General features: G+C 33.3%; 1 protein-coding gene across 13 annotated transcripts in view; it reads right to left on the bottom strand.

Moving 5' to 3' along the window:
- Positions 1–13569, bottom strand: part of ROBO1 (roundabout guidance receptor 1) — a 1154664-nt gene that overhangs the window by 84998 nt on the left and 1056097 nt on the right. For all 13 annotated transcript variants that reach the window (XM_002761303.7, XM_054248986.2, XM_054248983.2 and 10 more), the window contains one exon: positions 1164–1288. In XM_002761303.7, the coding sequence (XP_002761349.3) occupies positions 1164–1288 (125 nt within the window). The remainder of the gene's footprint in view (positions 1–1163; positions 1289–13569) is intronic.

Genomic DNA, 13569 nt, shown 5'->3' with positions numbered 1-13569 from the left:
AAGACCATGAAACAAACACCCACAATTGATTTAGCAAAAAATTTTAAAAAGGCCAGAAGTAACTATTAAAAATAAATGAAAATCATTTATTTACACATATGAGAAATAAGTAGAGGGAAAGATTCTGTTTTATATGCTTATATTTTGAGACAGGGTCTCGCTCTTTCACCCAAGCTAGAGTGTAGAGATGCAATCAGAGCTCACTGCGTCTCTACCTCATGGGCTCAAGTGATCCTCTCTCCCCAGCCTCCAGTGTAGCTGTGACTAGAAACATTCACCACCATGCCCCATTAATTATTATTTTTTTATTTTTAAAGTTTTGTAGAGATGAGGTCTCACTATGTTGCCCAAGCTAGTCTCAACCTCCTGAGGTCAAGTGATCCTCCTGGCTGAGCCTCCCAAAGTGCTGAGATTACAAGCATGAGTCACTGTGCTCAACCGCATTTTGTTTTATTGAAGAAGGCAAATCATTAAGAGATGAGACAAAAAGATATTTTAAACTCTTCTAAGATTTTCTGTTTATTAAACTGAAGCCCAATAATGAACTTTAGAGTTTAAAATAGCATAAATCTATGTATTTCAGTTTCCATATACATAAAAAATTGTGGTTCATAAAATATTTAGGGTCATATTTGATAGCAAATGTTGACCACATATGATAGTTTTCAACATATTTGAACATAACAAATATATTTAACACAGCATCTCTGTTAAAGAGAATTCCATATAGGGTGATGATTCAGAAGGCAATTTAGACTCCTGAAGCTTTCTGAGAAATCACTGAATAGTTATCATCTGTTTTAAATGTACATAAGTCTTTTTAAATATATAATTTGATACCCAAATAATACAATGACGATTAATTGAATAATGTTGAGAAAGAAGTGTTTTTTTTTTTCTTTTTAAAATGGCTGAACTAGAAATAAAGGTAAACTTTACATAACACTTTCTGTCCCAAACCTAGATAGAGAAAATTGCTTTCAGAAATCAAGCAGTAAAGACAATTTGTTTCCCTTCTCATTGCTAAAATTTTCTGGACACTCAGAGATTTCTCAGTTCTCTTAATGTGACAGCTGCATGACTAAGTAATATGCTTTTTTTTCTTCTCATACATCTTGGCAACCATCTCTGTTGATTTTTAAAAAGTTAGAAAAAAGTGGTACCTGACTCCCCTCTCTCCTCCAAAAAATAGCTGGCTGAGGATTTCCGGTTGCTTCACATTGAAAAGTTACAGTTCGTCCCAAAGCAACAACCTGGTCACGGGGTTTCACAACAAAATGTGGAGGTTCTAAAGAAGATGAAACAAATGACACTGAATTAAAAAGCATGTAGTTACTGTACTAATCGAGACAATTACTTATATTCTAAGTACTGCAGTTATTTATAAATGGTACGTAAAACATTAATGATAATTATTGTCCTTATTTTGAAACTAAAATGTTAGGTTCATAGTCAGAGAATGAAATAGAGTTGTTATTTGAAGGTTTTTATTACCTGACCTCCTAAAGTTAACTCACATATTGAAAGGAATTCTAAAGCTACAATTTGATCCTATACATTCAAAGTATACTTGAATTGTTTATGAATAAATATGATCTTTTCTCATTTAGATCTGCTTAAAGGTAAATGAGCTTGAATCATACACACAAGGACCTCCTGATGCAGACAGGTCTTAAAATTACTTTAACTCAAAATCTCCTGAAATGCTACCATGCAAATTATTAACATTTAAAACCTTCAGTCCAATTATTTGAATAGAAATGAATTTAAAGCAATAGTGGAGTCAAATGCCTCTTTCATTTACATAGGCAAGGGCATGTTCAAACAGAATATATATGGAAATGAGGGCAAATTTGAAACATCTGCTCATCCTGACATTATAAATACTGCCAGCTTTGTCCGAAGTGTTTGATTTATACCGATTTAAATGGCTACTTCATCCAGCAGCAAACAGAGTGTCAGAAAGTTGTGTCAATTACATTGAATACAACAGTAGCTGAAAACATTAGGTGTGCTGATGATGTCACTTCTGGAAAAAACCATACTTGCTTTTGGGCTGAGCCTTGGGCTTGGGAAACTGTCCACCAAAAGTAAGTATTTTTACCCACTGTTACACTTTCCAAATTCATTTCTTATCAGCTGTCTTAAACACCTAATTTTTCTTCTCTCTTGTCTCAGTTCACATTGGAATGAATGAATGCTTCAAGTGCCATTTAACAGTTTCTACAGGACAGGATTCGTCTACTCTACTTTTTAAGACTTTTCCATTATTTCTAACCTTCTCTTTAAAAGTATGTTGAGTTACTTAAATCAGTCACTTAAGGGAAACTCCTTAAAGTGAATCTGAATCAGATAATATTCAGATTCTGTTCACAAATGTCATCAGTCTGCTCACAATAGTTTTATTTGTTAATGAAGGTCAATATTTTATATTTGTCTCTTGTTTAATATTTTTGGTCAGTTGCATCTAATTACATACAAACATAAAATATATTTTGATATATATATAAAAATATAAAGATATAGATTTTATCAATTTATAAATTTTAATAATATAGCTAAAATGTCCCTAATTCTGGTTATTTACATTTGTAGTTCATAAAAAATATTAAAGGTTATTTAATATACATGTTAAAAATATGTATATATTTCAAATATAAAACCTCCTTTAAAAAAAGTAAATGTAAAACGCCTTGATGATTGCATGGTGGCAAAACTGAGGAAAGTAATTAGATCTCCTAACTTCTAGATTAGTGCTTCTTCTTCTATACTCTTTTTTTTAAACTGAGGTTAAGTAGAAATTATAACATTTGACTAGAAAATTATAGGAGACCTGAAAAATCAGGTCACAGGCTTTCAACTGCCCTCTAACTTATAGGGAAGAAAATACAAAGTTAGGAAATATAGTTTAAGTTCAATTTGGTAAAACTGAAGTTCTAGCTTATAATTTTTTAAGAAATTGTGATTGTGATTGAATGGCTTACTCATGAATTTAGCAAACACTATCATTATCCAGGTATAATAATAGGCAAGTGCATCATTGCTTGGGGATTTTCCTCCAGTACAAATCCATACAGAAGCATTCTATTCCTCAAGGGTTGGAATAATTGATGTCAAAATCAGACCAAAAAAATTGAAAAGATTGACTGGATAATAAACTAAATTCAGACTGGAGTTTGGTTTGCTTCAATGAAAGAAATCCAAGTGATTAATTAGATGAGTGGGAGAATATGACTTTCCAATATGCGGGGAATTTGAGTAGGAAAATATAAATGTTCAAACCACTTAGTTAAGTAAAAAACTTCGGGTGGTCTCTTTTCTAAATCTCAGAAGCATGTTTAAGAATATGTGCCAGAATCTATGTTTCTTTTATAAAATGCCAGTTCTCCTCAAACCTCAAAGACTTATTTGAGAACAAGGAATACAAACCCTTATGCTAACTACATTCATCCTGAAGCAATCCTTCCACACAGGATATTTGCCTGGAAACGAATTTACTATATTTTGTAGGCAAATTCTGAAGCCAACATCAACAGTGACATCAACCACAAGATATGTCTTAGAAATATAACTTTTAAAAACCCTCTTCTACATGTGTGTTAAATATAAGTTGCAGTAGATGTACCTCTAAGAAAAAATTTAATGGACTAAATATGCTTCTATCTATCAATCTGTCATTGTGATCTATTTAGACTGAGAAGGCCATTCATTATATGTGTCCACATGATGTTCATGATGAAATATTGGAATTTTTTTATTCCAAAAAAAGCTACAATATGTAAACTTGCTGTAATCAAAAATATGTAATCATGTTCCCAAGGTCATTTATGTTTAGAGGTAAAAATCTATAAAATTAGACAAAGGGGAAAAAAAGAAAAGTTGCCAAGAATTCTATTATAGATATTGGGTCATACTACTTAAAAAAATCATTTTAAAGACTGTTAAATAAACAATATGAAAATTACTTTTAATTACTAAATCAATCTCAATTGTTCTAAATTTAGGTTATTTCTGATTTTTACTGTTAAAAATAATGGTAATGTTAACATCCTTCCGACAAGTATAATAAAAATTGTTTGCTAGCTATAGAGTTACAGGTTCTGAAAATATGCAAAGATCCAGGGTTTAACAAATACAGCTAAACCATGCTCAGGAATGTTTTCATCAACTGATACTTTCATTAACCGCATACAAATAGCCCTTTCTCCCAAACCTCACAAACAGTGAGCAGTAACATGTCTGCCAAACTAAGAACAGATTCTCTTCTTAATCAACATTTTTTGATTTGAAATGTTAAACATTTTTCTTCAAACCATCTTGTGGTTGATATTTGATTTGTTGTGGGTATAGTTAGTGCTCATGAGCTCAGACTTTTTTTTTATTTCTAAGAACTGCTGATAGGCTACAGTTTTAGCCATTTCTCCTATAGGCTGTAACTATCTTCCATTCTATTAATAGTCTTTCTAATCGATTTAGGCATTATTGTTGTATTAATAAAATTATATAATATAGATTATATAATACATAATAAGTCACATAAATATTCAACTCATTCATCATCCTGTGCTTTTATACCTTTATTATTTTATGTTATTTCATTGTCTACATGTATTGTTTTTTCTTTTTTCTTTATTTTTGTTGTGTATGTACTTTAATTTTTAAATTATTCTTTAATTTTTTCTTTATTTTTGTATTTTTTGTAAGGTATCATATAGAAAGCTATTTTTTCAAACAGCCAGATACTACACTATTATTGAACAATCCATCCTATCTGCATTAATATGAAAAGTCACTTTTATAATACTACTGTAACTTTTTTGCTTTTTTCTATTTTTGAGGCAGGGTCTCACTCTATCATCCAGACTGGAGTGCAGTGGTGCCATCTTGGTTCACTGCAACTTCCGCTTCTTGGTTCAAGCAATTCTCCTTGCTCAGCCTCCTGAGTAGCTGGGATTACAGGCATGCACCACCAGGCCTGGCTAATTTTTGTATTTTTTGTACAGACAGGGTTTTGCCATGTTGGCCAGACTGGTCTTGAACTCTTGGCCTCAAATGATCCACCCACCTCCGCCTCCCAAAGTGCTGGGATTCCAGGCATGAACCACCACACCTGACCCATTATAACTTTTTAGCTTAAAAATAGTGAGAGAGATTCTTTTAGGGTCAATGTTATTCTCTGGCATACCCTTTTGCATATTTATGTAAAATTATCTAAAAATTGCTATCTAGTGACCTTATAAAATAATTAGATCATTCTCCAAGGTAAGCACTTAGAAATTTGATGACTCATTTTTTATATGGGGAAAAATGTTTATCAAAGTACATTTTGATAAACTTTAGACACATCATGAGATTATTTCCTACACAAAATGAAATGAATCTGACACACGGAAACAAAAATGAGTGCAAACAGTCCTAAGTGGAAGGTTATTACTCACCAACAGGACTTTTAATGACATTATTGAACAATAGTTATAAAAACTCATATAGACACACACGAATTCACAAATACATTTTGAACCAAAAGAACCAAAATCATTTTGCACATGTATTTTTGTTTAATCTTATGAGATATAAATTGGAGCAATACTTAACCAAGACACAATCCTGCCACTTATTTCAGGAAAGAAGAAATAAAAGGATGCAGATCACACATAATTTAATAAGATATAAAGTTAGCAACCCCGTTACCTTTACTCTTTGTCACAGTTACCCATACTTCCTGCAGACTCTATTCTGTGCAGTCTGTCTTTGTGGCCAATGACAAGTGAAACATGGAGGCTGATTGGTTGAAGGACATGGAAGGGTATGGATGGAAAGGGGAAGAGAAGTTCCAGTCACAGTGACACGGTGGTTAGAAGATGGCCAATAAAATGTCAACTTACCAGAACCAACTAAAACAAAACAAGAAAAGAAAACATGGAATAAATAAAAATAAGGAAACGTAAAATGAAACAGAAAGTAATAAGATTTGACTTAACAATGATTCTTCTTTTAAGATAAAGAACATGTTAATATTTGAATATATGGTTCACACTATCCATGAATGAATATTTGTTAGCATTTTAGGTATAATCATGAATAAGTTAAGAAAAACAGAAATGAAGCTTAAATCCTCTACTATGATTAAATGGATGAGAACTATAAAATTATAAAACATTTAAAAATAACTTTACATTTTGCCACCAGATGACAGGTTAGAGAACTAATATGTAATGGGTTTAAAAACACTATAAATCTAGATGCCAAAACTATGAAGACATAAAAAATTGAGCATTTTTAGAAAAAAGAACATTAAATTCCACAACTCCATCATCAGTACAATTTTTAAAAGGTTTATGCTGCCAATGATATTCTATGATATTGAAATCCATGCTTCTCATACTCAAATAAGCATGAGTCACACTGAAAGCTGGTTAAAATACAAATGATTATGCTATAGGCTAAAGGTGTGACTGGAGATTTTGCATTTCTAACAAGCATCCAGGTTTTGCTGCCCCATGACCATAAATTGAATAAAAAGCCTTTAAAAAGGTGTTACATTTAAATTCTTGCAAATTTTTAATTGAGATGATGTATAGAAAAAAGTAAGTTATGAGAACCAAGAAAACTCTATAATCTTATCTATAAATCATAATCACATCTTCTGTTTTCAACATTGAAACATTAGGCATCTTAATAGAGAAAGCTAAAATAATATATATTTAAAATATTGGAAATGGCTATTTTGTTTCTCTCTGTTTTAGAAGCAAATATAATTACTATCAAATGCAGAACTTTTTCATAATAGCCCAGTAGAAACCTACAATATATTTTACTCAAATAAATAACTTCCATAGCTTTCAACAAATCAAAATTAATTAGACTTGACACTCATTCCTGTAGTTTAAATAAGTGCTAAAGGTTGTTGTTAGGTAGTACAGTTACAACACAAAGATAAAATTTATATTGTATACTTCTGTCCCATATACAAAATTTCAAGGTAATTTAGAAAGAGGCTTTTAATTCCCACATTTCCATCAACATGAGTGAAATAATGTCTTTATTTTTCATTCCAAAGAAAACAAATTAAGCACAATTTTTTACTCACTCTAGGTAGAAAAGCTAAAAAGAAACTTTCTCATTTACACAGGCTCAATGTTCATGATCGCATCACCAATTATGCTACCCAGACTCAAAAACACAGAACGGAAAGACCGCGGTTACAGTTTTTGATACCTTACAGATGATGTCTTTTAAAGGACAGTAAGAAACATTTAGGCACTACCCAAGAGAGGACCTGGTAAACTGTAACAATAGAATTTTGCTTTGAGACAACAAAAAGTTATAGGATTATCTTTTGGATTAATCTGTGAAAATAAATTTGATCCCTTGAGGCTGAAGCAGTTAAAATAAAGCCTTATTTAAAGTCAGAAAAGTAGAAGAATGATTCCTAAATACTTTCATGTATTTTTGGTAATTTAAAATTCCTAAAACTTTTCAAAAATATATATTAAAAACAAAACATTATTTTTTATAATTATAAAAAAATTATTTGAAAGGACCTAATTTAAACATTTTCAAGAACCCTTTTCTTGCTTATAGTTTTTACTAGCAGTTAACTCATAGGAGTAGAATTCTTTTATTAATTGAAATCCAATGGGTTTAAGAACTTTAGGCTAATGAATGACCATATCACATCAATGACAGGTGATAACTGAAAAATGTTTTATAGCCTATTAAGGATCTTAAAAGTTATCTAAGAACATTATCTAACATAGAAGCTTCTCAAACATCAGAGATTTGGAAAGGACTCTATCTTGAATGGTAATTTAAGCTTTTAACAACTATGATTACCAAGAAATGAGTCCTCTTATCTAAAGGAAAGCCTGTCTGTTCAGAATTTAACCTTCCTCTCATTTACCTTTAGTAAACAAATAGAAGTCATTAATATTGACTACATAAAATCCTTGTACTCACTTGAAAAAAATTACCATCCCTAACGTTCTCAGCTAAAGAATAAATTATATGAATTTATTTAAGTTTTCACCATATTCTTCCTTTCTTTACATTTCTCCAAAGGTCAGGTCAAAGATTTCCTTTCCATACAGAGAGGATTGTCCTTTCTATGAAAGAGGCAGATTTTAATTATTGTCCTGTTGGGTATGGCAGAAAGAATCAGAAAAAAAAAAAAAAAAGCAGAGTAACTTGGAACCCGTTCATTCATTAGCTCCTAACATTCAACATTTATAGGAGGCTCTCTACTCCTATCCTTCTCATAACCCTTCTCAACTTAATTCCTTTCTGGTTTTTAAGGTTGGAAGCACATCTCTCCCAAGTCCCTTCTCTTGCTAAGAGAGGGCAAAAGCCTGTCTGTTTCTGTCTCTAATAAAACTATAAAATGTTGGCACTGGAATTGACCTTAGAACTTATCAGTCTAACCTTCTTTGGCACAAGAAAACAGAAAACCTAAACTGTTAAATAACTTTCTCAAGGTCACAGATGATTCACAATAGAATGGTTTCTAGACCTCCTGACAATATCCAACTCTCTGTACAAATTTTTCTACTGGTTAGTCAGTAGCAAATGAAGTATATGGTGAAGTATATGCAATAGGATATAAAATACATTTGATTTTACATTTAAGCTGCAATAAATAATTGTTTAACCTAAAATCGTTACTACCAAAATCATCACTACATACATCTATATAAACTGGTTTTAAAGAATTCTTCATATTAAAAATATTTTAAGAATATTTAGCTGTAGTTTAAAAAAGACCTGGAAACTAACAGGTGATAACACCTGTTAGCTTCTGCTTGAAAAATTTTTTTTTTGCAATAAAAAGTACTGCAATTATTTTTTAAGGGTAAACCAATTTAATTATTTCAGACTTGAAATCTTTATATTTTGAATAAAATATCCATCTTTTTTGAAACATCAAAACAGTATATTTTTGACAAGAATCTCCTGTCTCTCTCTGTCTCACACAGACCACACACACACACACACACACACACACAGCCACTACCACTTAGAACAGAAGACTTTCTTCCTTTTGTAATGTGGTATTATAGAGTTCCAAATTGTGTCTTGAATTATTTCAAAATCTTGAGTATACATTGCTCAGAAAGTAATCTTCAGGTATAAATAAGACGTTAAGAGAAACAGGAAGTAAAAGAAAGGGCAAAGGAAATAAAGAAAAGAGGGAGGAAGGAAGGAAGTGAAGGAGGAGGAAGATTCCTCTTATCTTCTATCTGCTTGTCATATTCAGGACACACGTGTCAGTCAGAAAGACCATTATACAGAGGTTGGAGGAAAAGACGTTTTTCATCTTAAGAAAATAAATTAGTTGAACAGATACGTAAGTCTTCAGATTAGGTCTAATAAGGATCAGGAACGGCCAATCCTTAAAACTACTACGGCCGGAGGAAAAGACAATATGGGCCTAAATAATAGCATGAAAACTTAAAGTCTAGAAAAGAAGCAGTTAACAGTAAAGATCACTGAACCATGAATTGGTGCCAACTACGATGTCTCTAGAGGTCTTTTATTTTTTTAATTTTTTATTTATTTATTTATTTATTTATTTATTTATTTATTTATTTATTTATTTATTTTTGAGACGGAGTTTCGCTCTTGTTGCCCAGGCTGGAGTGCAATGGCGCGATCTCGGCTCACCGCGACCTCCGCCTCCTGGGTTCAGGCAATTCTCCTGCCTCAGCCTCCTGAGTAGCTGGGATTACAGGCACGCGCCACCATGCCCAGCTAATTTTTTTTATATATATATATTTTTGGTAGAGACGGGGTTTCACCATGTTGACCAGGATGGTCTCGATCTCTTGACCTCGTAATCCACCCGCCTCAGCCTCCCAAAGTGCTGGGATTACAGGCTTGAGCCACCGCGCCCGGGCTCTAGAGGTCTTTTAAAATAGGATTTATTTCCATTTGGCCACAACAGTTTAGATATAACCCTTTCTGGCAAAGGGGCAGAGAAATTGAATTTTAAAGTGCTTTCTGTCCTATGACTTTAATTGTATGGCCATTCAGAAGCATTTAATTTTTAAAAATATATAATGATAGAAGATTGCTATGGTATTTGGGTCCAAAATAATTTCAGTATTACAAACTCTTAGATTGACTCTGTAGAATATGTTATTGTAAAGCAAATGTATCTACAGTAGGACCAATCCTGTTAGCAAATATCAGAGAACTGCTTTTTTTTTTTAAATGGGCTAAAATGAAATCATCTTGCCTATGGAATTCTTCTGCTCATTTATAGACATGTTGTCACTGCTAGTAGCTAAATGCTAATGAATCCTTAAATTGAGGTGATTTTTTTCCATTCTCATCTATAGTACTTTTTGAATGCAGAGCTTAGTTAACAGATCTGATAGACTAGAATTGTAAACACCACATTCCAGAGAATATGAATGGAGTAAGGAAGTGAGTTAAAGAAGAAGAAAAAAAACATTTGGGAGAAACACATTTTTATTCAAATACAAAAGCCCAAATTCTCAAGTAGTGAAGATAAGTATATTTGAACTGACAAAATCCAGTCACTGGTATATTGGAGAATTTGTATACATCAATACTCATGAATGATAATATCTCCAACAATTAAGTCTTAGGATATTTTAATACTAGGTATGATTTCTTTTGGGGGAAAAGATTGAGTTTAACATAAAAGCCTGTCATTACGTCTTTCAACTTTTCAGACATAAAAATAGAGAGATAAAGGGGGCCATTTTTAGAATATATTTAATGGTTACATAAAATACTGTGAACTTTTCACCTCCACTTAAATATCTCACATTTTTCTGTAGAACAATGGTTCTGGAGACAATTTGGGCTGTCACACTGAAGTGGGGAAGAAGGAGAAGGCAGGGAGCTACCAGCATTTAGTGGACAGAGGCAAGTGATACCCATAAACATCCTACAAAGCCTAAGACAGCCTCCCAAAACAATGAATGACGTAGGACAAACATAGTGGCAGGACTCAGAGGTCCTGATGCAGATTAGCTCTTTAACTTAAAGTTTACCAGAATACTAACATACATTTATTTCACCCCATGTACCTTGCACAATGCCTGACATATCACAGATACTCAGAAAAGGTTCCTACTCTTCCTCTTATTCTTCCTTTCTAAAAACATTACCACTTTCCCAAAAAGCAGTTAATAATGTTGCTAGTTACTTGTCTACTAAGGAATCTACAATTCAAATGTAACTAACCCAGCAATCTACGACAATGTGCATGTCACCTGACACATATCTTAGGATCATAATTTCAATGGTAATATTCTCTAGGTCCACTTGGAAAGCCAGAAACCTACATATTTCCTGTCTTTCCTCCCTGAAATACACAATTGACCACCAAATTCCCTAGTGTTTATATTGTAACTATGTATCCATTCCATCTACCTCCTTCTATCTTTATTGCCACCATTCTGGCCTAAGCTATCCAACAAAACTCACCTGAACTACTATTTTGGTCTTTTCTAGTCCAATCTTATGATATAACCAGAGTAATTAAAACAAAATAAAAGGCTGGGCGCGGTGTCTCATATGCCTAACACTGTAATCCTAACACTCTGGGAGGCCAAGACAGGTGGATCACTTTGAGGTCAGGAGTTCGAAACCAGCCTGGCCAACATGGAGAAACCCCATCTCTACTAAAAAATACAAAAAACATTACCCAGGCTTGGTGGTGGGTGCCTGTAATCCCAGCTACTTGGGAGGCTGAGGCAGGAGAATTGCTTAAACAGGGGAGGTAGAGGTTGCAGTGAGCCAAAATCATGCCACTACACTCCAGCCTGGGCGACAGAGTAGGACTCTATCTCAAAATAAATAAATAAATAAATAAAAATAATAATACAATTAGAGTTTTTTGTTGTTCTTTGTTTGTTTGTTTGTTTTTTGCTTAAAATCCTTTAATATGGTCCCATTGCTGGTAAAATAGAAAGCTAAATTCTTAACATGGCCTTGCTGTGTAACAGTTCAGTGTCTTCTCATGTCACCTCTTCTCCTTCTCCTTGATCTAGCCCTACGGGCCTTCTTTCAATCCTTGAGGACACCACACACCCTGTTGCCTCTAGTTCTGTATATTATACCCTGGGATCTATCCCTTTCACCCATATTATTACTATTCACTCTTTAGAGCTCAGTTAAAAAATACTTTTTCAAGAAATTACCTCTAAATTTGATACTAAATCACATCAGAATTCTACCTATCTTCATAGCAACCTTCACTTTCCTCTCAGAGCACATATTATAGTTAAAATTATACATTTGTGTGATTGTGTTTTGTCTCTCTGAAATTAGCCTATGTGCTCCATGTAAGCAAGTATTTACTCATTTTGTTTTTCATTAATTCTCTGGAACTTCTCAAGGGGAGGCTGTTACTCACATTTTAAATATCGGTTGAAAGGCTGAAGAAAGGACAATAATGTTTTTATAGCTCAGTTGAAAGCACTGAGTCCTATCTTTGAGAGTCCACTTTTCATATCCTGCTGATTCTTTAGATATTTGTGTGCAGTTCTCTTCTTCAGTAAGCTATAATAAGCTCTGGGAAGATGGGGTCCACATCATTTTTACCTATACATCCTTCATAGTACACAGCATACTGTTTTGTACATAGAAAGCACTCAAGAATTTGGTTTATCTGAAAAATTGGAATGTCTATCTTTAAATGGCGTATTTCATGGAGGGTCCAGAGTTAAGGTACATGATGACATAATGATGACATTACTCAAGTAGTAGTTAAACAACTTTGGATCAAGGTACTCTGCAAAAGGAATCAGGCCTGTGATCCTGTATAAATTACATAAACACTCTCCATCTGAGTTTAATAATAAAGAGGCATCAGTCGTAGCTAACTGTGTATCAGATCATATATTAGGAACCCCCTTCAGCAACTCTGTAAGGAATATATCAATTTTGCAAATGGAAGAAAATGATCAATTAACTTTCACTTTCATAAGGTCACCTATCCGGTAAGACAGGGAGGATTGGAATTCCGGTATCTCCATCTCTTCTTCTTTTTTTTTTTTTTTTTTTAGAGATGGAGTCTCGCTCTTGTTGTTCAGGCTGGAGTGCAGTGGTATGATCTCAGCTCACTGTAATCTCCGCCTCCCAGGTTCAAGTGATTATCCTGCCTCAGCCTACTGAGTAGCTGGGATTACAGGTGCCTGCCACCATGCCTGGCTAATTTTTATACTTTTAGTATAGTTGGGATTGGTCTTGAACTCCTGACCTGAGGTGATCTGCCTGCCCTGGCCTCCCAAAGTGCTGGGATTACAGGCATAAGTCACTGTGCCCGGCCTCTCCAGCTCATAATATGTAAAAAGAGCAATGTTTTACTACATGGGATAATTTGTGATCTTAAAAAGAGTTAAACCTTACTCTGATATAATTTGATTCTGAAATGTTTTGTCTCCATGACCTAAACAAACTGACTTTTAGCAAGAAACGATTTGTATGTGTTAATAAGTTAGAAAAATGTAGATGCACAATGTATGTGTTAATATATTAGATAAACATAGATATATAATTTCTCTGCTCATACAGGAGCAGTTTCATATTTATAAA

This window comes from Callithrix jacchus, chromosome 21 (genome assembly GCF_049354715.1).
Source record: "Callithrix jacchus isolate 240 chromosome 21, calJac240_pri, whole genome shotgun sequence".
In the NCBI taxonomy this organism is placed as follows: Eukaryota; Metazoa; Chordata; class Mammalia; order Primates; family Cebidae; genus Callithrix; species Callithrix jacchus.
This window is presented reverse-complemented; position numbering and strand designations above follow the sequence as displayed.